At 37.6% G+C, this 24,331-nt stretch overlaps 1 protein-coding gene and 1 long non-coding RNA gene across 2 annotated transcripts in view; one reads left to right on the plus strand and one right to left on the minus strand.

Annotated features, from left to right (window-relative positions):
- Positions 1-24,331, minus strand: part of LOC125802252 (uncharacterized) — a 302,998-nt gene that overhangs the window by 166,059 nt on the left and 112,608 nt on the right. The gene's annotated exons all lie outside the window — the stretch shown is intronic.
- usp43a (ubiquitin specific peptidase 43a) overlaps positions 1-24,331 on the plus strand; it is a 76,981-nt gene that overhangs the window by 13,350 nt on the left and 39,300 nt on the right. The window contains exons 3-6 of the mRNA XM_007257185.4: positions 12,688-12,776; positions 17,957-18,049; positions 19,289-19,424; positions 20,296-20,440. Coding sequence (XP_007257247.3) covers positions 12,688-12,776; positions 17,957-18,049; positions 19,289-19,424; positions 20,296-20,440 — 463 coding nt within the window. The remainder of the gene's footprint in view (positions 1-12,687; positions 12,777-17,956; positions 18,050-19,288; positions 19,425-20,295; positions 20,441-24,331) is intronic.

Here is a 24,331-nt window from a genome sequence, read left to right on the forward strand (position 1 = left end):
TATACACTCACACACTCAGACACACGAGTACACACACACCCACGCCTGCTGAACCGAACCAGCAGGTTTTCAGTGTAGTATTGAAGTAACCTGAAGCTTCCTCCAGATAAAGAGACACATTGGGTTGTAGTTTAATGACACATGATCCTGCTGCTCTGCTGAAACTGTTCTGACATTTCATTCACTTTTATTTCCTTTCTGTACTGGAGTAGAGAGGAGAGCTTTGTTGGTTTTAGGGAAAGGGAATCATTAAAAGCTTTATAAAGACTTGCATTTTGCATAATGTACTGTAAATGTACAGATTGAATAGTGTTTTATTTGTTGGAGTAAACTATTTTTTTATTTTTGCATATCAGTTTAATTAAAATTGAATTGAGCCTCAATTTACATAAAATAACATAACTTCTTATTGAAACTGACTAAATGTTGTGTAAGATGTTTAGTCTATGTCCTCTCTTCCAATTTGGTTGCTGTTTATTCTCATCTCTGTAATTTGAACCATATTTGTTTAAAACAAATATCTCAACCACATACAGGGCTATAGTAAAAAAAAATCTAAACACAGCCAGGGACCAGTTTTTATTTCATTTTTAAATTCCATTTTATTATATGAACTGAACTGTCTATTGTTCACAATGAACCTTGAAATCCTATATATTATTATTACATCGATTATTTAAAATTTAAATTGTATCAATTTAATTCTTTATGTACTTACAGTGTGTAGAGCAGTCCGTGAGGGGGAGCTTAAAATGTGATTTGTATCTAAGTACAAAAAGTATTGCACTTTCCAACTGTAATACTGCTTTAAGTCTTGGGATGCATCTGAACTGCATACTAATTGCTAATACTAAGTAGTTTTTGAGTATTAATGCTTGATAAACAACCAGTACCATAATTAGGATGGACACTATTAAAAGTTAATATGTAGATATATAGCAGATAACCATGTAAGGTTACAGAGGAATTTACAGTTAAGAATTTGAATACCAACAAAAAAAACGTTTTAGTTAATACTCCTTTGTTTTATTTTGGACTTCAGCTTCAGCTCATTTTAAAAAGGTCAAAAGGTCAATCTGAAAAAAATTAATTGGTGAACTGGTTGAAGGCTCGATCATTAATCATAACATATGGATACTTTTTGACAAATTCTAACTCAATCTTCTCAGAAGTGAGATGTGTGAAATGGATGTCTTACAACTAGCGCATAACAGCTAATATAATTATTTCGAATTCCATCTGAGAATTATTTATTTGTTTATTTTAATACACATATTTTAAAGAATTTTCTATTATTAGTATTTAAGAAATAGGGAATTATGCATAATTTCTATGTGTATCATTTATAAATGTCGTTGTTAATTGTATTCAGGACAGGGTGACTCTGTGCTCTGTTCAGTCACCTCTCTGTGGTTTAGCGGTGATGAGGACTGGGCTTTCTGCCCTCTGCGCAGCCGAGCAGCGGGGAAATCAGTCCCAACTGCTTATTCGGGGTAATTTGGTCTGTGTGTGTGTGTGTGTGGGAAGGTGCCCATCAAAGCAGTATTGATGTTGATGAAGTGTGTGTGTGTGTGTGTGTGTGTGTGTGTGTGCGCGCAAGTGCGTGCGTGTGTGTGTGAAGGGTATATGTCTAAAGCGCTGCTGACCCCTCAGTCACTTAGGACATTTATTTGTCTGTGTGTGTGTGTGTTTTTGTCTATATATCTGTGTTTGTAAATCTGTGTGTGTTTGTTTGTGTGTATATGTGTGTTTATGTTTATATATCTGTGTCTGTGTATCTGTGTGTGTGTTTGTGTCTATATGTCTGTGTTTGTGAATTTGTGTGTGTGCTTGTGTCTATTTGTCTGTGTTTGTGAATCTGTGTGTGTGTTTGTGTCCATATGTCTGTGTTTGTAAATATGTGTGTGTGTTTGTGTGTATGTGTGTGTTTATGTTTATATATCTGTGTCTGTGTATCTGTGTGTGTGTTTGTGTCTATATGTCTGTGTTTGTGAATTTGTGTGTGTGCTTGTGTCTATTTGTCTGTCTGTGTTTGTGAGTCTGTATGTGTTTGTGTCTACATGTCTGATTGTGAATCTATGTGTGTGTTTGTGTCTATATTTCTGTGTTGTGTGTGTGATTGTGTCTATATGTTTATGTTTCTGAGTCTGTGTTTGTGTCTGTATATCTTTGTTTGTGTGTGTGTGTTTGTGTCTATATGTCTGTTTGTGAGTCTGTGTGTGTTTGTGTCTATATGTTTGTGTGTCTGTGTGTGTTTGTGTCTATATGTTTGTAAGTTTCTGTGTGTTTGTGTCTATATGTTTGTGAGTCTCTGTGTGTTTGTGTCTATATGTCTGTTTGTGAGTCTGTGAGTGTTTGTGACTATATGTCTGTTTGTGAGTCTGTGTGTGTTTGTGTCTATATGTTTGTAAGTCTCTGTGTGTTTGTGTCTATATGTTTGTGAGTCTGTGTGTGTTTGTGTCTATATGTTTGTGAGTCTGTGTGTGTTTGTGTCTATATGTTTGTAAGTCTCTGTGTGTTTGTGTCTATATGTTTGTGAGTCTGTGTGTGTTTGTGTCTATATGTTTGTGAGTCTGTGTGTGTTTGTGTCTATATGTTTGTGTGTCTGTGTGTGTTTGTGTCTATATGTTTGTGTGTCTGTGTGTGTTTGTGTCTATTTGTTTGTAAGTTTCTGTGTGTTTGTGTCTATATGTCTGTTTGTGAGTCTGTGAGTGTTTGTGTCTATATGTCTGTTTGTGAGTCTGTGTGTGTGTGTGTGTGTTTGAGCAGAATTCACCACTGACTGTTCAGCTTTTCATTCACAGCATGTTTTCTTCTATTATGGGATGCTGCAGATGGCTAAATCATGGAGCAGTCTCAGACACACATGCACACACACACACACACACTCACTCAAACACACAAATACAAAGACACACACACACATATGCACACCAAAATTAAAATTGGGCCAAAAGCCAAATATATAACATGTTATTTACATGTTTATCAGTTTTCATTAAATATGCCACTTTTTTCGGGAGCAGCATCCCGAGTCATTTTTTATTATAAATTATTTGGTCTTTACACATGTTTAGCCAAATGTTGCCAAATATTTGATGCATTCCTAATATCAGTTGTCACAAAAATCACAAAAATAATAATAATAATAATAATGTCTGAGGTTGTAATTAAAGATGAGTGTACATCGTCTTAATTGCATGATGTGGAGAGGAACCACCTACTACATTGGCAGGAAAGGGCCAGTGATATGGGAGAATATGTAGGACTGAAACACCGTACTTCTCATAGTGAACACTATACCGCACAATCCGATTAGAGCACAGGCGACATTTCTCAAATGTTTTACATTCCACACCAGTGAGAGAGAAAGAGGGAGAGAAAGAGAGAGAGAGAGAGACGGGTGGGGTGGAGGTGAAATAAGACAAAGTGAACAGGTCCTTTCTGACCTTTCTGTCTGACATTGCCAGGAAATCATTGTGGTGGAAACACACACACACACAACACACTCAAAGAGCACTGCGATCTCAGACAGATTGCTTTTTTACTGTCAGTGTTTGTCCTGTTTGGTTAACTGTCTGATCCGTCTCCTTCCAGGTGAACCAAATTATGCAGAGGAAAGAAACATGACAGGGGAGTTCCTCTTACTGATCACGTGATGCTGAATGGAATCTGACTGTAGAACCGAAAGCTTCCTCACAAATGATTATGTATACTTTTGGCTCTATCATACACCCTATGCAAGGCGCGTTGCAATGCTTGTTGCTACCTTACACCCCGCCAACAGTCTATTTTCACACCTTGCGTGTGCGCCGTTAAAATAGCAACAGAGCTTACGAATATAGCTATGTATAGTATTGCTATCTTGGCAGTGGAAAACACATGTGTGCTACTGACTGATTAAAACCCTAAAAACAGTCAACTGTCAAACGCCCATTCCTATCTTGGCAACACAGGTGTGCCGCGTACAGCCTCGCTCATTTTACACACACACACACACACACACACACACACACACACACACACACACACACACACACACACAGGCATGCTGCAGTGCACAAACCCAATCTTTACATTAACAATAAACAGAATACAAAATAAAATAACATTTCCGTTCCCTTAAATAATCTGCTCATGCACCTTCGCAGCGTCAATTTCCTCTGCTGAGAAGTGCAGAAGTGCTGCACCGTTAAAATACCAATTTGCCAGAGTGAGATCGCACTTGGCTCTTAAAGGGAATGCCAAGCAACACACTCATTTGTTTATTTCACATTATGCTCAAAAGAGATTTAACACATGCCTTTTCTGCATTCCGAGCCACTTTCGAGGCATACCTATTGTGTCCTCATGATACCAAACACACTGACAAGTGCACAGTTGACAGCTTGCATATAGATTGCTAAAACATTGCTAATTGTCTTTAAAACATGATTTTAAAATCACGTCATTAAAATTGTAAAGGGATACATGTATCACAGTCATGTCTGGCAAAAAAATGTAAAAAAAAGCTAATTTTTTCAGGTTAAACACAAGTTTAGTTTATCATCAACGTACTGTATAAAACTCAGAAGACACATGTAGGTCAACAAATGTAGTAAATAAAATGGCTATGTGTTGTTGTCATATAAACACCATCTACAGTAAACACCTTAACCTGAATGTGTTCATCTCGAACACTGATTTTTTTAATAAATACTTTACATCAAACCCTGTAACACGGCCATTTTCTTTAAAATCCTGCTGCTCCGGCTAGTGAATTGGGACGTGGCCTTGAAAAAACACCTTTATAAGGAGATAGGGAGCCTAAGAATGGGCGAACTGGAAAAATGAGAACTGGCAGAAACGAAAGTCACGCCAAGTGCGACAGAGAGACGGGAGGAATGTAAACAAAATCTGGCCAGAGAGGCATTTTTTATTATTATTATTATTATATATATTTTTCATCATAGTGCAAACAACTTTACAGGATATTGCACTGAATCATAACAAGGTAAAAATCGGTCCTGACCTCGGCCTGTCGAAATTTTCTCTAACTGGACCATACTGAATTCTAATTAAATACCCCTGCTATATAATGTGACCAGAAAAAATAATAATTGCCTAAAGCAAGGTGATAACGTCAAGTTAGCCAGCTGATTATTTTGCGCAGTGCAAGTTGACTATTTTCTGTAACGTGTGACATCGCTATTTTCCAAACTACACTGAAGATAATATCTCAGTACCAATTCGAGTGCTTTTAAACCCTCTAAACAATCTCTTTTACCTTTGTTTGTTTTAAAGTTATCATTTCCTTAATTTGGTTATTCTTTAATTTCTCACTCAAACAAGGACAAAATCCTTCAAATTGGGAATGTGAAGAATGCATCTCATCATGTTATGTTGTAGTTTTCCTCAGCCGTCTCTAACTACAGCTCAGAGCACCTGCCTGTTTCTCGCTTTACTGAACGGGTCATTATTCTCCAAATCCCCCCAAACAAAGGGCCTAAGTTTCACATTCCCTCGGTATCTGTCAGACCCGTTCGGCTGGGCTGGGGGGCAGCAATCCCGTAGGAAATAGCTCTCTCTCTCCCTCTCTCTCTTTCTCCCTTTCTCTCGGTCTCTTTCTCTCTCTCTCTTTCCCGAAGAGTGCCACAGGCCACAGCTTTCTAAGCACATTGCTGAGAGTCACAGTAAATGAATAATTAATTACGAGGAAAGAGCAAGCCAGAGAGAAAGTGAGTGACAGAGAGAGAGAGAGAAAGAGAGAGAGACAGAGAGAAAACATCAAGTACTCAAGTCACAAATCGTTGTTATCAATCAGCTGAGCCAGCTAACTCTGTTTGTGTATTTGATCCGGGAGCCTAGACACAAATGCGCTCATGGGCTCGGCCACCAAGGTAGATTTTTCTGGGCTGAAAACACAAGAAATGTCTTACAATGTCACAACATGATCCTAACACTGCCGCCCTGTGGTGACTCAAAAATAAAAACTCTAAACAGTCTAAACAGTGTAAACTCATATAAATCACTTTACACACATTACAATAACGGTATATTAATTAACAACAACATAGAGTATCAACTAATTATTAATGAACACTATTGAAGGCATTATTAATCATGTATAACTAATGTTCTTAAGCATTATAATTAATAATGTTTAATAATGTCTTAACTAGTGACTTAACTAGGGCTGTAAGAATTCTGGGCCAATGCTGATATCACACATGCACTGCCTTTGCCAAGCCAAGCCAATATACACAAACCTTTTCCTTTTCAAGCATACAATATATACGCAAGCAGGTATTGATTTGAAATATTGGCCATGAAAAAAGCATTTATCAACTGAAATCAATATAATTCTGATTATCATGCATCATTTAACAATTTAACAGTGTTTATTCATGTTGTAATTATTTTTTTTACCCTTATTGTACAATGTAATCTACACTGCTGTGCCATCAGGGAAGAAAAAATCCATTGATGAAATAACCTGGTCTATATTCAGTATATTCAGGTAGTCAGCTGACCTCATTTTTTTAGCACATACTGTTGCTGAACCTAGACCTGACCAACTGCAGCATCAACCCCAGATCATTTACTTAAATTAAATCCAGGTGGCAACTTTTGTTTTGTCCAGGCAGTGTATAAATGCAATCAGTAATGTAGAAACCATTCATTGTCAGCAACACTCTTAACAACCTGCATCATAAACACTGTAACACTATTTATTATCAGAAATGTAACTTTCTTTCAGCAGTGTAACGCTTAGCACTGTCAGCACTGTAACACCCTCATCATCCTACATGATCAGACCTGTAACACCCTTCACACTCATAAAAAATCCTGGGAAGAGCACTATAAGATTCTTCACCAGTGGTGGTTTCTTCATTAGTGAGATCGGGCGACACCATACCAAAGGGCAAGAAGAAGGAAAATGCAGAGATCCCTCCTATCACAGAAGTTCAGAAATGTATTAAATTAAAGTTGTATTACAATATCAAACCAGTGTTAACAAGTTGTGACAGCCGGTCCTGCCTCTAAGTATTATAGACCCTCAGCCCTACAGTAACATCACTTTTTGTCCGATATCAATCGTTTTGAAAAACTCCTTAGATCGCTCTCATTGACTCGCATGTTAAATCCTGTATATAGCGGATTAGTCCACAAATAAGTACGTAACTTGTTGGAGGTATATATTTATATTGCTGTGTAGGTCTTATCTGGAGTAATACTACATGATGTGATCAGAAAAAATAATCATTGTTTAAAGCAGGGTGATAATGTCACGTTAGCCTGCTGATTATTTTGCACAGTTCAATTTGACTGTTGCCTACTTAGATATTTAGATAGCCTTTGAGTGAGAGTGACAGTAAAAGAGAAAGAAACAGAGAGTGAGCAGACAGCTGACATACTGAGTAAGAGAGAGAGGTACAGAGAGAGAAAGTGAGATGTAGTAGTGAATTGAGAGAAGGGGAGAGAAAGAGTGATATGTAGTAAAAGAGAGTGAAGAGAGGGTGGGTTTTTCCTGTGACCTGGCCGTGCCCTAGGGGTTTTAGAGAGTAAGCCGGGGTTGAATGGGCTGAATTACTGGACGCTGTTGGGTTGAAAGGATTGGTGTGAGTCAGCAGCGCTGTAATGCAGGGCTAGCATTTCATCCCTCACTCCACTCCATCCGCCTCCTCACCCCCTACAGCCGCTCTGTTTCTGTTGACCTGTACTTTTTTTTGGCTGCGTTTGGCTGCAGGGGGCGCTCTTGGGCACAGAGAGGGGCTTTTACTGTGGGGTGGTTTGTGGGATTTCTGAGAGATTAAACGCTGTTAGTGTTGATTACACTCTAATGCTGTTTTTAGGCCGGACTCCCAACTTCATCTATTTACGATGTTCAAACCAGACATAAACAAGGACATGGAGGCTGTGAAACACTGCTTGTCATGCATTAACAGTCTGCTCACATCTGTGGGATTTAGTGTCTCTTGATTTTTGTGTTTTTGAGAAAAAGAGAAAGAGAGAGAGAAGGAAATACACAAGAGAGAGAAAGAGAGAGAGAGAACCCTCTCTAGTGTTTTCTGAGGTCCAGCTTTAAGTGCCTTTTGACCCATTTCTTCAGAAGGTGAAGCAACGTTCAACTCAGTTCCAGCACAGATTAAGTGATCTGTTTACTGTTCTCTTCTGCTCTTTTTTTCTCTCTCTCTTTTTCACTCACTCGCTCTCAGGCCAATGTAGCTCCATCCACAAATGTGTTTTTTTGTTCTGTCGGACAAGCTTTTCACAACCCTGGTCAAAAATCCTATTCAGCACTAATAAGAGACTGTAGCTCCACCTCAGTGTATATCACAATATCTACATTTAGAGTGTTATTAATATATATATATATATATATATATATATATATATATATATATATATATATATATATATATAAAACTTCAGTTTCTGAATCAGTTTCTCTGATTTTGCTATTTATAGGTATATGTTTGAGTAAAATAAACATTGTTGTTTTATTCTGTAAACTACGGACAATATTTCTCCCAAATTCCATATAAACATATTGTCATTTAGAGCATTTATTTGCAGAAAATGAGAAATGGTCGAAATAAAAACAAGAAGCAGAGCTTTCATACCTCAAATAATGCAAAGAAAACAAGTTCATATTCATAAAGTTTTAACAGTTCAGAAATCTATATTTGGTGGAATATCCCTGGTTTTTAATCACAGTTTTCATGCATCTTGGCATGTTCTCCTCCACCAGTCTTACACACTGCTTTTGGATAACTTTATGCCACTCCTGGTGCAAAATTTCAAGCAGTTCAGCTCAGGTTTGATAGTTTGTGATCATCCATCTTCCTCTTGATTATATTCCAGAGGCTTGTAATTTGGTAAAATCAAAGAAAATCATCATTTTTAAGTGGTCTCTTATTTGTATGTTCACCCTAATGAGAGACTGTAGCTCCACCTCAGTGTATATCGCAATTCCTAGATTCAGTGTGTTGTTACAGTGGCTTGCAAAAGTATTTATACCCCTTGAGATTTTCCACATGTTGTCACCTTATAACCGCAAACTTTAATGTATTTTATTGAGATTTTAAGTGATAGACCATCACAAAGAAGCACATGATTGTGATGTGAAATGAAAATTATTTATGGTTTTCGAAATGTAATTAAATAAAAATCTGAAAAGTGTGACATGCAAAAGTATTCGGCCCCACTGTTTCAGTATTTAGTAGGTGTTTGGTGTATGTCTCTCCCAGCTTTGCGCATCTAGACTCAGATTTTTGCAAAACAGCTCAAGCTCAGCCAGGTTGGATGGAGAGCGTCTGTGACCTGCAGTTTTTATGACTTGTTACAGAAGCTCAATGGGACTTAGGTCAGGAATTTGACTGATCCACTCTAGCACATGAATAATCTTTGATCTAAACCATTCCACTGTAGCTCTGGCTGTATGTTTAGGGTCAGTCTTGCTGGTAGATAAATCTCCTTTCTAGTGCCATATCTTGGTAGGTTTGCAGTTGTAGAATAGTTTTTCCATTTTAAATTATGGATTAAACAGTGTTCTCCTTGGTATGCTAAAGCTTGGGATATGTTTTTATAACTTAACCCTGCTTTAGAAGTCTCCACAACGTTATCTCTGACCTGTCTGGTGAGTTCCTTGGTCTTCATGATGCTGTTTGTTCACTAATATTCTCTAACAAACCACTGAGACCTTCATTACACATGGCTGGACTATCATTATTAACACTTTTAAGTGACTTCTGAAGGCAATTGGGGCTTTTGCACATTACACTTTTTAGATTTTTCTTTGATTCAATTTTTTTTAGGCCCGCCACAACCCTTCCTCTTCGGAGGACTATTTAAGACTTTATTGTTATTAGTTATTTATTAAGGAAAGTCAGGGACAATAGAAAACTTGAAACTCAAGAACAAAAATTAAGAGGAAGATAAAAGGAAGGGAAAAAACTATAAAAAAAAGGAAATAGACAAGGATGGGAAAGAAGAGAAAGATTAAATGTTGGTAGAGAGTGATTTAGTAATTAATGGGAGAGACATAATTCCTAAATAATAATATCCTAAATAAATAATAATGTTGCTTTGATATGTATTTTTGTAGGAAACTTTTGGAAAAGCATGTATCATTTTCATTCCACATTATAATTATGTACTACTTTTTGTTGGTATATCAATAAAAATATTATTCAAATACATTTAAATTTGTGGTTGTAAGTTAGCAAAACTGAAAAAACTTCAAGGGGTGTCTAATGAGAGACTTTGGCTCCGTCAAGTTGTCTTTTGTGAAACCCCTTTTGGTATCTGCTGACAACTACACACTGGACAATGTCTACCAGAATAGAGATTATTTGACCCCCTTTTCTCACCATCACACGTTGGCTCTTGTCAGAGTGACTCAAATTCTTATGCTTATCCATATTACCGGCTTTTAACACATTCACTTGAAGAACTCACTGTTTACTTACTGCCTAATGCAGTATATCTTGTTCTATCTTGTTTTAAATAGTGTGCTTAGGTGCCTAAAACCTTTGCGTATATTTCTGCATTAATAAAATAGTATTAATTTTCAATTCTATTTACTTTGCCAGTAACGGTGTTGACATCATATTTTTAATTCATGTGAAAATGATGTAAACATCCCAGTTGAGTCAATACAGTGCATTACTTTAAACACGTATGATCTTTCAAAGTGACATATTTGTTATTTTCTGTAATAAAGCGGAGCAGAGCAGGGAATCTCCAGGCATGAAAAACGAATTCAGAAAGTTTATATTCGTCTAAAACTAAGAAAACCAGGCCAAAATAGACAAACTCTAAACTTTAAACTCCAAGCAGGGCTTCAGAGCTGCTGGCGCTGGTGAATATTTAATGGTTCTGCTGTTTTTGTGTCAGACTCTCGCTCTGCGGGGTTTTCTATGAATGGGAGACTAAGTCCTTTTTAGGGAATAGTAGCGATTTATATTTAGCTCTGGTGGAAACCGATAGTTGTTGTCTTAAGTGCAACTTCTGGAACAGCCTTTGTTCTGCGTTGTCACGCAAGGCCGTGGTTTTTCTTCCTCCTCTATCTCTTCATCATCATCAACCAATTTTTCCACTCTTCCTGCTCCTCAGGCTTTAGCTTAGTTTGATGTTTATTCGCTGCACAGATCCAGTCAGGCATTAATACTGTAGCTTTGGCCTTACAGCCTCCAAAGCTCTCTTTAGTGTGCAGTGCACAAATTTTGGGTGGCAGGTGTTTACAAAGCCTATAAGCCAACATATCTACATTTTTTACATATTTATTTTTTTCTGGTCCCTGCTTGTAGCATTTGAGCAGGTTTACAGTATTTACTACAAACAGCTAGCATCAATTTTCTATTTAAATAGCTGCACATTTGACACTTTGCTTGGACAAACCAGATTCTCACAGAAGTAAAACCAGCAAACAGGTTTAATGTTGGAGGGGCAACATCCAAAAGAGTAGTTAAAAAGCCAGGTCAGGTCAAAGCACTCTAGTCTTTCCCACACTCAGCTCTGCCTGCAATCTCCAGCCTCCAGACTACGATACCCAGAATGCACCTCATATTGACATCACTCCCTCACACGATCACATGACACATGACGCTCATCACCAGAATATTGACTATACCTGTTACACTACACCTTCACTTCAATCATGCGTCCCCAATTATTGTTGATTCTCCACTTTACAAAGCATTTATTTCCTGCCTGTGTTAGTTCTCTTGTTCTGACCTATACCTTTAATACCTTTTGAGTCTGATTTTTGCCTGCCTGCTGATATTGCCTTGCCTGTGTATGACCCTTGTACTGTTTCTCGTTTATAGTATGTTTTCTCTCTTTTGCTGCTGTTTACTATTGTTAACCCTGCTCTTTTTGACTACCCTTTGTCCACCTGCTTTATTTAATAAAGTATCTTATTTGCTTATGCACATGTCTAAGTCCTGTCCAGTCATGACACAAGCAGAAAATCCAGCAATCACTGCAAAGGGCAAAAGTTCAAAAGAGTAAATTTCAAAAACAGAAAAATTTGACTCTTAGTATGCTTACACAAATATTACAGCAATACCTCACAAAGAGCAAGTGCAAACAAACAGGCCTTAAATACACACAGAGGGAATCAGGCACAGGTGAAGGGAATCACTAATTAGTCACAGGTGCAGGTAATTATAATTCAGGTGACAATGAGCATGGGAACTGTAAATGGTTGGTTGAAGAGGAGCATGTGACTGTGCTGTGAGAGTGTAAAAGATTTCTGGGTAATACAGTCCATAATGTCAGAAGAAGAAATACGTTGTGACAATATTTTCCAGCCTCTATTTGTCATTTATGTACAAATAGAACACATTATTGCTCCCCTGCAAATAGATATACATGAATGTTTTAATACTATATTTAACACTTTTACATAACATTTTTTTAGAACATTTCAGTATTTTTGCATTTGAAATATATTTGACAATTCCATAACAAACATGAATAGAAAAAAAAAAAAAATCCAGCAGTAAAACAAGTAGTGCTGTAATTAAGTGTGCTGCTCTGTGTTTGTAGTGTATCTTGGTCTCTTGGAAACACTTGCACAGTATGAACCTTATTCACACTTGTTATCAGTTTACCGCACACACACCCTGATTACTCTGTTGGTTAGTAATGTGAGAATGTGTGAAATCTGAGCTGTGTGTTTTTGTATGTGTCCTGCAGGGTCACGCAGAGTCTTCATCCGGTCCAGACCTGCAGCAGGCCAGAACCAGACACAGCTTCGTCCAGGAACACTTCCAGGCCCAGTACAGGTCAGGAACTCGACACACACCACCTAGATGCCAACACCCTCCAGCTGAATCACATGGCGGATCTGTATTTACATTCAGTGTTGAAGCTCAGGTAGTGTAGTGTAGTGATAGAAATGGCTCATCTGATTGGCTCATCTGATTAAAATGAAGTGGGATGGCACTCCTGAACATGTACCAGATATGTTAAATATTAGAGCTGTCAAATTAACACTGATCAATCGCCTTCCTTGGTGCCCTTTGACCCGGCACCACAGTTCCAGTCAATCTAACATGATGGAGGTGACAGAAATGGTCCATGTCGATGTTCTGACTTTCATAAGTGAAGACCAGAGTAATGTTCAGGCATTACATGCATATCATATAATAGAGAAGAACTTAGTAATATAATTTTTATATAAAAAATCTGAGATTAAATAATCTCAGAATATAATATTAGACAACATTGAGCCGAGGTGGGTCCTCTATAAGCAACGTTTAGCCTGGAGTCCCTATTACTCTAGTTACTCACTAGTTAAACGGTTGCCTTTCCTTGGAGCACTTTTGTTAGGTCCTCACCGCTGCATATTTTGGATGTTTTGGAAATCTTCCAGTTCTGTAAGGATCCCAATCAGCTTGGTTCTTGTCAAAATGACTATATACGTATATTATACATGCCCATTTTCCTGTTTTAACACATAAACTAAAAAAAAATACTGTTTACCTACCTCCTAATACATCCACCCCTGGTAGGTTTTATTTGAGTTTCCTACTATTATAACCGCTATAGATGACAGTAGTTCAGTAAGGCAGTGTGGGACCGCCCTGGTCCTACTGGCATCACCCTTGGAAATCTTTGGTTCCTGTGTTAGCATGCTGCATTATACGTTATTAATGACTGTTCAGCTACTGTCATGATAAGCTTTTAGTATAACACCAGCATATTTAACACCTTATTTTATTTAATACAGGGATTTTACTGTGTATATCTCTGAGCGAGTCAGTTTACAGTTTAATACCACCACAGCAGATGGGTTTATTTATAACCTAAATCAGGGTTATAGCAACTCCATCAACATGGCAGGAAATATCTGTTAGTCTGTGTAAATAGGATTAAGTGTGTTTCTTCAGCCTGATAGGCTTAACCAACAGCTGTGTGCGTGCGCGCGTGTGTGTGTGTGCCTGTGTGTGTGTGCGTGTGTGAGGACAAATAAATCTTTGCGCTGTACTTTCATACATGTGCTGCGATAATGTTTGTTTTGGTAGTAAATGCATCCACTCACAGTACCTTGTGCTTTCGCTCACTGGCCACTTTATTGGAAACACCCTACCTGTTCGTGCTTCCACTGACTGGTCACTTTATTAGAAACGTTTTACCTGTTTGTGCTTTCACTCATTGTCCACTTTATTAGAAACACCCTACCTGTTCGTGCTTCCACTGACTGGCCACTTTATTAGAAACACCTACCTTGTGCTTCCACTCACTTGCCACTTTATTAGAAACACTGTACCTTGTGCTTTCACACACTGGCCACTTTATTAGAAACACTCTACCTTTTGTGCTTTCACTCACTGGCCACTTTATTAGAAACACTGTACCTTGTGCTTCCACTCACTGGCCAATTTATAAGAAACAATTACCTTTTTTGCTTTCACTCACTGGCCACTTTATTAGAAACACCCTACCTGTTTGTGCTTCCACTCACTGGTCACTTTATCAGAAAAAAATTCTACCTTATGCTTTCACTCACTGGCCACTTTATTAGAAACACTGGACCTTGTGCTTCCACTCCCTGGCCACTTTATTAGAAACACCCTACTTTTTTATGCTTTCATTCACTGGCCAGTGAAGTGTGTGAGAAAGCACTGAGAGCAGCGCTGGACTGTATTATCTGTGTATGACATATTTATGAGCTGTTATAATTGCACTGTTACTGTCTGTCCTCACTCTGTTAGTGCTCACATCACTGCCACTTGTGCGGTGTGTGTGTTTCTGTGTGTGTGTGTCTGGATGTGTTTTTTTGTCAGATGTACAGCCTTTAGTAGAATATAAAATAAGTAGTAAATATTGTTGCTATGGATAGACACTGTTTAGGGTGTTGTATGTATGTATGTATGTGTGAGTGATAGGGAGTTTCAGTTCAGGCTTTATGTTTTGTGTGTGTGTGAGGAATGATGGGGTGTTTCAGGTTTATACAAGTACATTAGCAACACTTAACCAGCCCAGCAACCACCTGTTATAACATATCAACATATGTTGATAAAGAAAGATGACAAGTATAATTTGACTGTTTAGCCTTGCTTTAGCCTAGCTATAGTTTTCTGGTATCTGACTAATGTTAGCATTAGCATTAGCTGCATGAGACAACGTTAGTACTACAACACTTAAATAATTTCGTAATTCAGAGCATCCAGTGATGTTCGGGATATTCGGATTCTTTTTTGAAAACCTGATTCATTTCTGCCTTTTAAAAGGAACATTAGATCGAGAGATTAGATTGCCAAATATGTGCGTAAACAACATGGCGGCGACAACAAAATAATGACACAATTTTAGTAGTCTGAAGGTACATTACTATACTATAGTGCATGTGCCCCCAATCAATCCTCTATTTCTTCTGTTCCTTCACCTCTTCTTCCTTTTCTAGCACTTATTTATTCCTGTTCTTTTATTTCTGTTCCTCTGCTGAAATATTTAGACAGAAAAGGCTTTATGACTCTCCACCTGTGTAAATATGAAAGCATCCCCATTAGCACTGCTTTCTACCTTCTACCTATTTCTCTCTCTCTTTCACTCTCTCTGTCTCTCTGACTCTCTCTCTCACATTCTCTCACTCCAGTTCTGCAGGTGTGTTAGTGGTTCTGATCTAAATGCATTTTCACTGTTCTACTACTCAATAATAAAGAACAGCTTCAGAAAGAGAGAGAGAGGTAGAGAGAGAGAGAAAGAGAAAAAGAGAGGAAAAAAGAGAGAGAGAGGGGGATGTCCTGGGTGAGGTGTGTGGTAGAGTGGTTTGTTTCTCGCTGGCTGATGGTGTATTTAGGAAAGAATTAAAATCAGATTTATATAATTTCACATTTTATTCAGTTAGATACAGATGTGGATTTAATACAGCAAGAGGGTCTGATTTAAAAATCTGAAAATCTTTTTTTATTTACCTGCAGAGAAGGAACAACAGTTAGTTAAGCCTTCTGAGGTGGAAAGTGTAGATTATACACATGTAACCTGGGGTTACAGACGAGATAGTCTCTGCATTGTGCTTTTACTAGATTTTAATCTGAAATTTATACTGAAATAAATTATCTCTGAGTAGGTGGGCACCTCTTTTCTCCTCTCCCCTCCTCTTTCTCTGTCTTACAACATGTACAAAAAGGGTAGTCAGCTAATAAACTGATAAAAGGATAATAGATGAACAACTTAGATAGCATTTTATAGGCAGTTAAGGCTCAAACTAGCATAACTAGCTGAACTAGCATAGCTATTGTTGTAGAAAAGAAAATGAAAGGTGGGCTACCCCCACCTCTCGTCCGGGGTACAACTCCCCTACGTGTTCGTTTGATAGTGAGTTGTAGACAGGTGGAGTGAAGTTGAAAGCAAACCAAGTATTTATTACTGAATTCAGGAGAACCAATACATACAAGACAGTTAACAGCCGTCCCAGTAGAAGTTCTGACCCCCTCTGATCTGACTCCATGTTTTATACCCCAAATGACGTGAAACCTGCTGATGAGGCGTTGCTAACGATTAGCTCATGTTAATATGCATAATTTCACGTGTTAGTACTCAAGTTTCACGTGTCTGACCGGACCACTAATGTTTGACCTTGACTGTGTTCTTCCAGAATGGAACATCGTGGCACTATCTGTGTGTGTGCGTCACCCCCCGCTTTGAAGCAGCGTTTTTTAGGGAGGCACTCACTCACCAAAAGGCCGCTTTGATCTAAGAGCCTCTTCTGTAGCAATTTAGCCCGTACCGAGCGTACCAGTCGAAATCATACAGAGTGTACCAGCCGATGATTGATGGCCGTTAGTCAGAAACATGCAGTGAACGAAATGCTTCAAGCATGAGCTACGCAATAGTCACACAATAGATTTCATATGTTATATGTTAATGTGTTAGTAACGCGTGGTTAGTCCGCCATATAATAAATCCTATGTGTTAGTAAATGCCTTATGTATCATGTGGGTTAATTTGTCATAATAGATGTGTTAGTCACATGCCTGATCAAACAATGTTTATCTATATGTGTAAATAATATATATTGTGAGTATTGGTTAATCTTCTATATAAATGCGTGTAAAATACACTGTGAGTAATAAAAATGATCAAATGTAAGGTGAGTATTGGTTAATGCATATAAAATACAAGGTTTCACACAGTGATTATGTAATTATAGATACTAAGATAAGTAATCATAATTGAAAGATATTTGTCAATACACTCAAGGTAAAATAAACAGTTACTCTTCACTATAAAGCCACTTAGCCTAACTGTGCTACACCAACTTTAAAACATCTATAAAATAAAAACTCTGCATAGGATATGTTGGGAACACTTTTCTTCCATCCACTCCGATAGTTTGTATGAAAGCATATGAATAATTAGCTAGTTAGCCTGTGTGCTAGTATAGAAAATGCAGTGTATCTTTAGCAGTGCACAATATATGAATACATATGAAACATACATTTTATATCGAGACAAACAACATAGACAAACTTTTAACTATTTTAACGAGGGGTGGGCGATATGGCACTAAAATAATATCACAATATTACATGGTATTTTGAGATAACGATATGACAAAATATTATTGCGTACGGTATGATATGGCATACCCCCTAATTCTAACAATAAAACGTGGGTATATTTCAACTCTTTTACATAAAGTCCAGTCAGAATATTATGACCTTTCTTGTTTGTTCATTCACTGTCCATCTTATCAGCTCCTCTGTCCACAGAGAGGCATTTTGAAGATCTACTGTATAAAAATAGACTGTTGTTCATTTATTTTGTTAATTTTCTTTCACCTTTGTTTTTAATGGGCTGGAATATGTGTTGTTCTGGTGTGAGGGAATCAGCTTTTAAACACCTCAGAGTCACTGCTGAACTGAGAATATTCCACCAGACAGATTGGACAGTATGGATCTTGTGTTGTTTGTCTCATTTTCAATTTGTAATTTGTTGTTGTTGTTCTTATTTTTAGGTCATCTTTGACCTGTCCACATTGCTTTAAACAGAGTAATACCTTTGACCCTTTCCTTTGCATTTCCCTTCCTATACCACTGCGACAGACCAGGTAAGGCTGTGTGTGTCTGTGTATGTGTGTGTGTGTGTGTGTGTGTTTGTGTGTATGTGTCTGCTACTTTGTTAAACTGCTTTGTAAAATCAAGAATATTAATTTACATATTGTACATAAATGTCCAATATTTGTTCCATTATAAGCTGGCATTACTTGTTAGCTATATTAGCTGTGTGGCTCCAATGCTAACTAATGTACATAAGCTGGCTTTGCTGGTAACACCTTCCAGAGGAGTAAAGTAACAAAAAGTACAAATACTATTTTACCTTACTTAAGTATACATTTCTGGAGTAGTTATTTTTAAGAAGACTTTTTACTTCTACTCCTTACATTTAAAAAATAGCCGCATTATCACACCATCAGCGATTAGCAATCCATCACACCTGCACATCACACTGCAGCAAGAACATAACAGATGTATATAGTCTATAAAAAGATGATCCATGGCAGAGACTTAAGAGAACTCCAGCCAAATGTCCCAACTAAGTTTCTTTAATCTATTTGCATTCATTTAATTCATTTATTGTCAGTGGTCATGTATGCAGCTGAAACAGGGAGCCTATGCACCCCATGTTTTTCTAAATTAACATTTTAATTGTAATTAACATTATATTATGTATATTATATTATACAAAAATGTGTTTTAGGGAGAGGGTAGTACACTATAGGATTCTGTGGTGCGGCCTGTGCTTTTGTCCTTAATGTAATTTTTTCTATTTACATTACTTTTACTTTTATATTTTAAGTAATTTTGAAACCTGTACTTTTACACTTTTACTTGAATTAAAAGCTTAAATTGATAGTTCAACTTCTTCAACTCCAGGTATCTATACTTCTGCATGAGTAATGAATGTGAATACTTTTACACCTTTGCACTTTTCTTACCATAATGGTACATTAATTAACAGTACTTACGACAGAATGTCTCAATTAATTATTAAATGACACAAGTTAAGACTTTATTAATCATAATGTTTACAACATTCTTAAGCATGAATATTTAGGAATTATTAAAAAATTGTGAACTACTGTAATTAACAATTAATTGAGACATTACTGAACCCGTTTACTTAACAATGTTTATTACTGTCATAAGTACTGTTATCTGTTCAGTATATTAGGCTTGTGGCTCCAGTGCTAATTGATGTACATAAGCTGGCTTTTTTCTTTGCCTTTACTTTGGTTTTAGTGTATGTGTGTATTTAAGTGTGTGTGTTTGTGTGTGTGTTTGTATAGGGCTCTGAACATAATCCTGGTGTTCAGCAGTAAGTCTCAGCGGTTTGTTCGTGTGGGTCTGGCTGTGCCTCTGCTGGGATCAGTACACACACTCAGAGCACTACTTGCCCAGGAAGGCAACACCAGCCCAGAACAGGTACAACACACACACACACACACACACACACACACTAAAGGGTTTACGAGACCAGTGACCTGCAGTTAACACAATGCTAACTGCTGCACAGAAACTGCCATTAATTGTCAGTTATTTTCGCCCAACTGAGTTGGCCAGTTTATTAGGTTATTGGGAGTTTATTAGAAACCCCTACCTTGATTTATCTCTGTGTAATGAGGATTTGGATTGGAGCTTAATTTGGAGCAACATCTTTAACTCTTCAAAAAGTTTTGCTCACCAGCTGATACATTATAAAGTGGTTCTCAAATTCTATATCACTCCCTACCGTGCATTTCAGATGAAAAAACTAACTGCTGACAATTTATGTCATAGTTGTTCTCTTAGGGTTGTAGGCACTTATATGCATGTTTTCTGGCAGTGCCCCCCAGTGTTCAAATTTTGGAATGAGGTGTTCTCTCTATTATCCACTTTGTTAGAGCAGGACTTCCCTCTCTCCCCTGCACTATTTTTCCTTGGCAATGACTCCACTCTTAATTTGCGTATTTCTCAAAGGAAAATAATAATGGCTGCTGTTATAAAATCTATATTAAAATTCCGTCTGGAGGAGAAAATTCTTTTAAAACATACTTGGAGAGGGCCACTGCCAGATTATATGTACATTTTTTTGTAAAAAGGAAAAAAGCTAAAAATATATTCACAAAAAAAAAAACCCTACCTTTATCAGAGTTGCAAAGCTAAAAATATATTCACAAAAAAAAGAAACCCTACCTTGATCAGAGTTGCAATTCATTAAAAAAGTAGCTCATGAAAGTTCAGTACTGGCTTTCAGTATTCTCAGTACTCAGTTAAGTACTCTCTCTCTCTTTCTCTCTTTCTCTTTGTCTTTCAGGTAATTCTGGTGGAACTGTACTCCAATGGGTTCCAGCGTTCCTTCTCCAATGATGACGACATGACCAGCATCTCCGAAAGTGACGTCATCTATGCTTTCCAGGCTCCACCCTCCTTCTCCAGAGGCAGCTCCTCACGATGCTCAGGTAACCCGAAAAGCTGCTTACATAATCATTTCTCACATCATGATAATTCTAATGTTTAAAGATGTTCCAGTCTTTGGGATTTAAAAAGCCTCCATGTAGATTAAACCTGTTATAAAATAAAAAAATATGATTAAAACTGTTGTTAAAATTATTCACTTTAATTCTCATAACAGCAAGAAGGAGCCTGTTATGAGAATCTGTTGATATAGATTACAACCACAGTGATAATAAATGTACAATATGAGTATTATAATATGCTCAGGTAGTTAGAGGGTGTCACAATAGCTAGAGGAACAGTGGAATTACGCTTTAGCAATAGCCAAAAGCCAACACAAATAGATAAGAGTGTTGTTGTACTACATTTCTGAGGGAAAACTGACACCAGAACTTCCTTATACAGATAAAAATCTCGGTTGTGAGGCTCCAGTGAAGCGGATATGTCAGATGCTTTGTGAGAAATGCATGTCAAATGCAATATTAGCCCAAGAGCTACCATAAGAGCCTCAAAAACACTCGACACCTCTGCTTTATTGGGGATGCATAACTGAGGTTTTAAATTTTGCGCCTTTAACCACAGATGCAGCTCTTCCTTGGGAGGTGATAGATGTACAGCTCTGGGAAAAAATAAAAGACTTAAAAATGATGAGTTTATTAGATATTACAAAATTGAAAACCTCTATAATATGACCAAGAGGAAGATGTGTGACAAAGCCATCAAACCAAGCTGAACTACTTGATTTTTTGCACCAGGAGTGGCATAAAGTTATCCAAAAGCAGTGTGTAAGACTGGAGGAGGAGAACATGGCAAAATGCATGAGAAATATGATATGAATTTGAACTTGTTTTCTTTGCATTATTTGAGATCTGAAAGCTCTGAATCTTTTTTGTTATTTCAGCCATTTCTGATTTTCTGCAAATAAATGCTCTAAATGACTATATTTGCGAAATTAAGCCAGAGAGAAGAGAGTGCTGTCTCCTACAACCCAACACCCCCACTCCCCCCCCACCCCCCTAACACCAGACTCTTGGAAACTGGAAAAACTTGTACAAGAAGAGGTCTGGCTGACCCACATGGCAACAATGTGTTTAGCTCAGCTTAAGGCTGAACTAAGATTTAAAGGTCTGACAGGTGAAGTGCTGTAAAACTTTTGACTTTTAAGTGTATATAGATATTGAATTAATGCAAAATCCTAGCATGTGGGAATAATGCTTAGCCTTTGAGTACAGTTTTTCAGTGTAGTTAATTTAAGGTAAGAAAACTGTACAGTGTCTTCAACATCACACTTTACAGTGTACACAAACACAGCTCTAAGCTCCAGAGTACACACAACAGACAAACAAACCATCCCTCTCTCTCTCTCCCTCTCTCTCTCTACAGTACAGAAGGAGAGTTAATTATGTATAAAGTGCTCATAGGGGTTATAAAATATTAAAGCAGTTGATGGATCCTGATCTCTGGTAGTGAAAGATCTTTATTATAGCTCTTTATTATTTCACAGTAAAAATAATGATCCTGGGTCAAACAGCTAGATGTGCTAATGTGCACCAATGGCTAACATGTTGTTTGCATTTGAGAACACTGTATTTTTGAACATGCTGTGGTTAAATGTCTATATACCTGTCTGCAGTAGCATACTGAACACCTGACGTGGTCTATAAGTTCTAAAAATTTCAGAACACAATCTATCTACAATCTATAAAAGCACATTAAAGCCTGGACCATGTCTATACTTAAGTCTGTGGGTCATTCATTATCAGAAACCACATAAACAGGCCTTTTTTCCTACATTTTAAAGGAATACTGAAGTCATCCAGACTATAAAGGAAAACACATGGAATCATGTAGTTAACATTAAATGTGTTAAACAGACCATAATACTCTGTAAAGCATTTAGGTGACTCTTATCTGGGGTGCTGTTAACTTGTAGTTTCTGAGGCTAGTAACTCTAATTTACTTCCAGTGCAACAGAGGTAACTCTTGCTCTTCCTTTTTCGGGGCAGTCTTGATGAGAGCCAGTTTCATTATGTTTTTGAAGGTCTTTGTAAATACACTTGAGGATACTTTCAAAGTTCTTGAAATTGTTCGGATTGACTGACCTTCATTTCTTAAAGTATTTTTTTCTTTACTTAGTTGAGTAGTTCTTGCCATAATATAGATTAGAACATTACTCAAATAGGACTATTCACTCTATACCAACTCCACCTCTTCACAACTTTACAACTGATGCTCTCAAACACATGAAGATGGCAAGAAATTCAACTCGTGACAAGTTCAGCTCTGCTGTTAACTGGAAGCCATTCCAGGTGACTGTACCTCATAAAGCTAAATTAGAAAATTTCAAGATGGCTTAGAGTGTCCAGCGGGCTAAGCGCTGCCACTATGATTGGGAGACTGTCAGTTTGAATCCTGTTCATGTAGCTGGCCATCAGCTGCCGGAGCCCTGAGAGAGGCTACTGGTTACTCTGCAACGCTGCATCAGCTGCAGTTCGAAAGGAGGCCATAGCTGACTTCATTTGTATCGGAGGAGGCTAGGGCTAGTCTTTACGCTCCTGGTGTTGAGGCATCACTAGTAATAGGGGGAGTCCTAATGAGTGGGTTGGGTAATGGCCTAGTAAAATTGGGGACAAAATAGGATAAAAAAGCGTTAATCTAAGCAAAAGGTGCTACTTTGTATCTAAAATATAAAACATATTCTGGTTTGTTTAACTCTTTTCTAGTTGCTAAATAATTCTGTAGGTTTTTAATAGTTTGAATGACTTCAGTATTAATCTACAATTCACAAATCTACAATCTACAAATGCAATTAATTACCAACAATTAAACAAATTAATGCTATCAATGACAAGGAATTACACAAAATAATGCAATTATCCATGAGCAGGAATATTGATAACAGGAAAAGTTAATAACGTGTAATCAGGTAAGGGTCAGTCTGGTTGTTCGGGGCAGCAGCTGTAGCTCCTCTTTAACGGCTGACCTCCGTCTGAAACCTGCTGTCTCTTTGCCCATCTGCGGCATAGTGGCATGCTGGGTATTTTTAGAGTAACATTATTGATAGAGGTTCAGGGTTCAAGTAAACTCCATAACTCTCTCAGCTTTGAGAATGAATATACCCAGAATGCATTTCTGCAGGGGAGGAACACACCTGCTGTGTCTGCTGGCTTTCTGAATGTGTGCTCTGGTCTCTGGCAGTGTGAACTGGTTTTACTTCACTTCTGGGGACTTAGACCTCAGACCTGTTAGCACAGTAAATTATATTCAGAAAACACTTTTGATCCTATGTGTGTGTGCGTGTGTGTGTGTAAGAGAGAGAGTGTGTAAATAGTAATACATTTTTACACTATTGTGTATGCACACACATATACCCTCACACACACCATGCTAAAAACTATACTTTTTTAAGGACATACTGTACATACACACAGATATGTATAGAGAGTTTCACACATATAGTACGTGTGTGTGTGTGTGTGTGTGTGTGTGTGTGACGTATTGCTCCGTCAGTTATTAATCTCTCAGCAGGACCAAACGGCCACCTTTGCCTGAAATCTGAGATCATCACTTGGTGTCTGTTGTCAAGGAAACACACATTGCCCCTCTGTGTCCCACTCTCTCTCACACAGACATACCAAACACACACACACACACACACACACAAAAGAAGCAGAATGTCAGACAGTCTGGAGCTTTAGACCATCGATTCGCCAAAAACTGTGTCACGGAATTCATTTATTTTTTTTGCACTTTATTTAACTAATATAATAATGAATAATAATAAAGGTCACATTCATTTTAAGCTACAAACAGAAATTAATAAATACTATCAAAAATATAGGTATTTTCACACAGTGTGACCACACCCGTAATATCCTACAGTTTCTTTCACAGAA

Source organism: Astyanax mexicanus, chromosome 5 (assembly GCF_023375975.1).
Source record: "Astyanax mexicanus isolate ESR-SI-001 chromosome 5, AstMex3_surface, whole genome shotgun sequence".
Taxonomy (NCBI): domain Eukaryota; kingdom Metazoa; phylum Chordata; class Actinopteri; order Characiformes; family Acestrorhamphidae; genus Astyanax; species Astyanax mexicanus.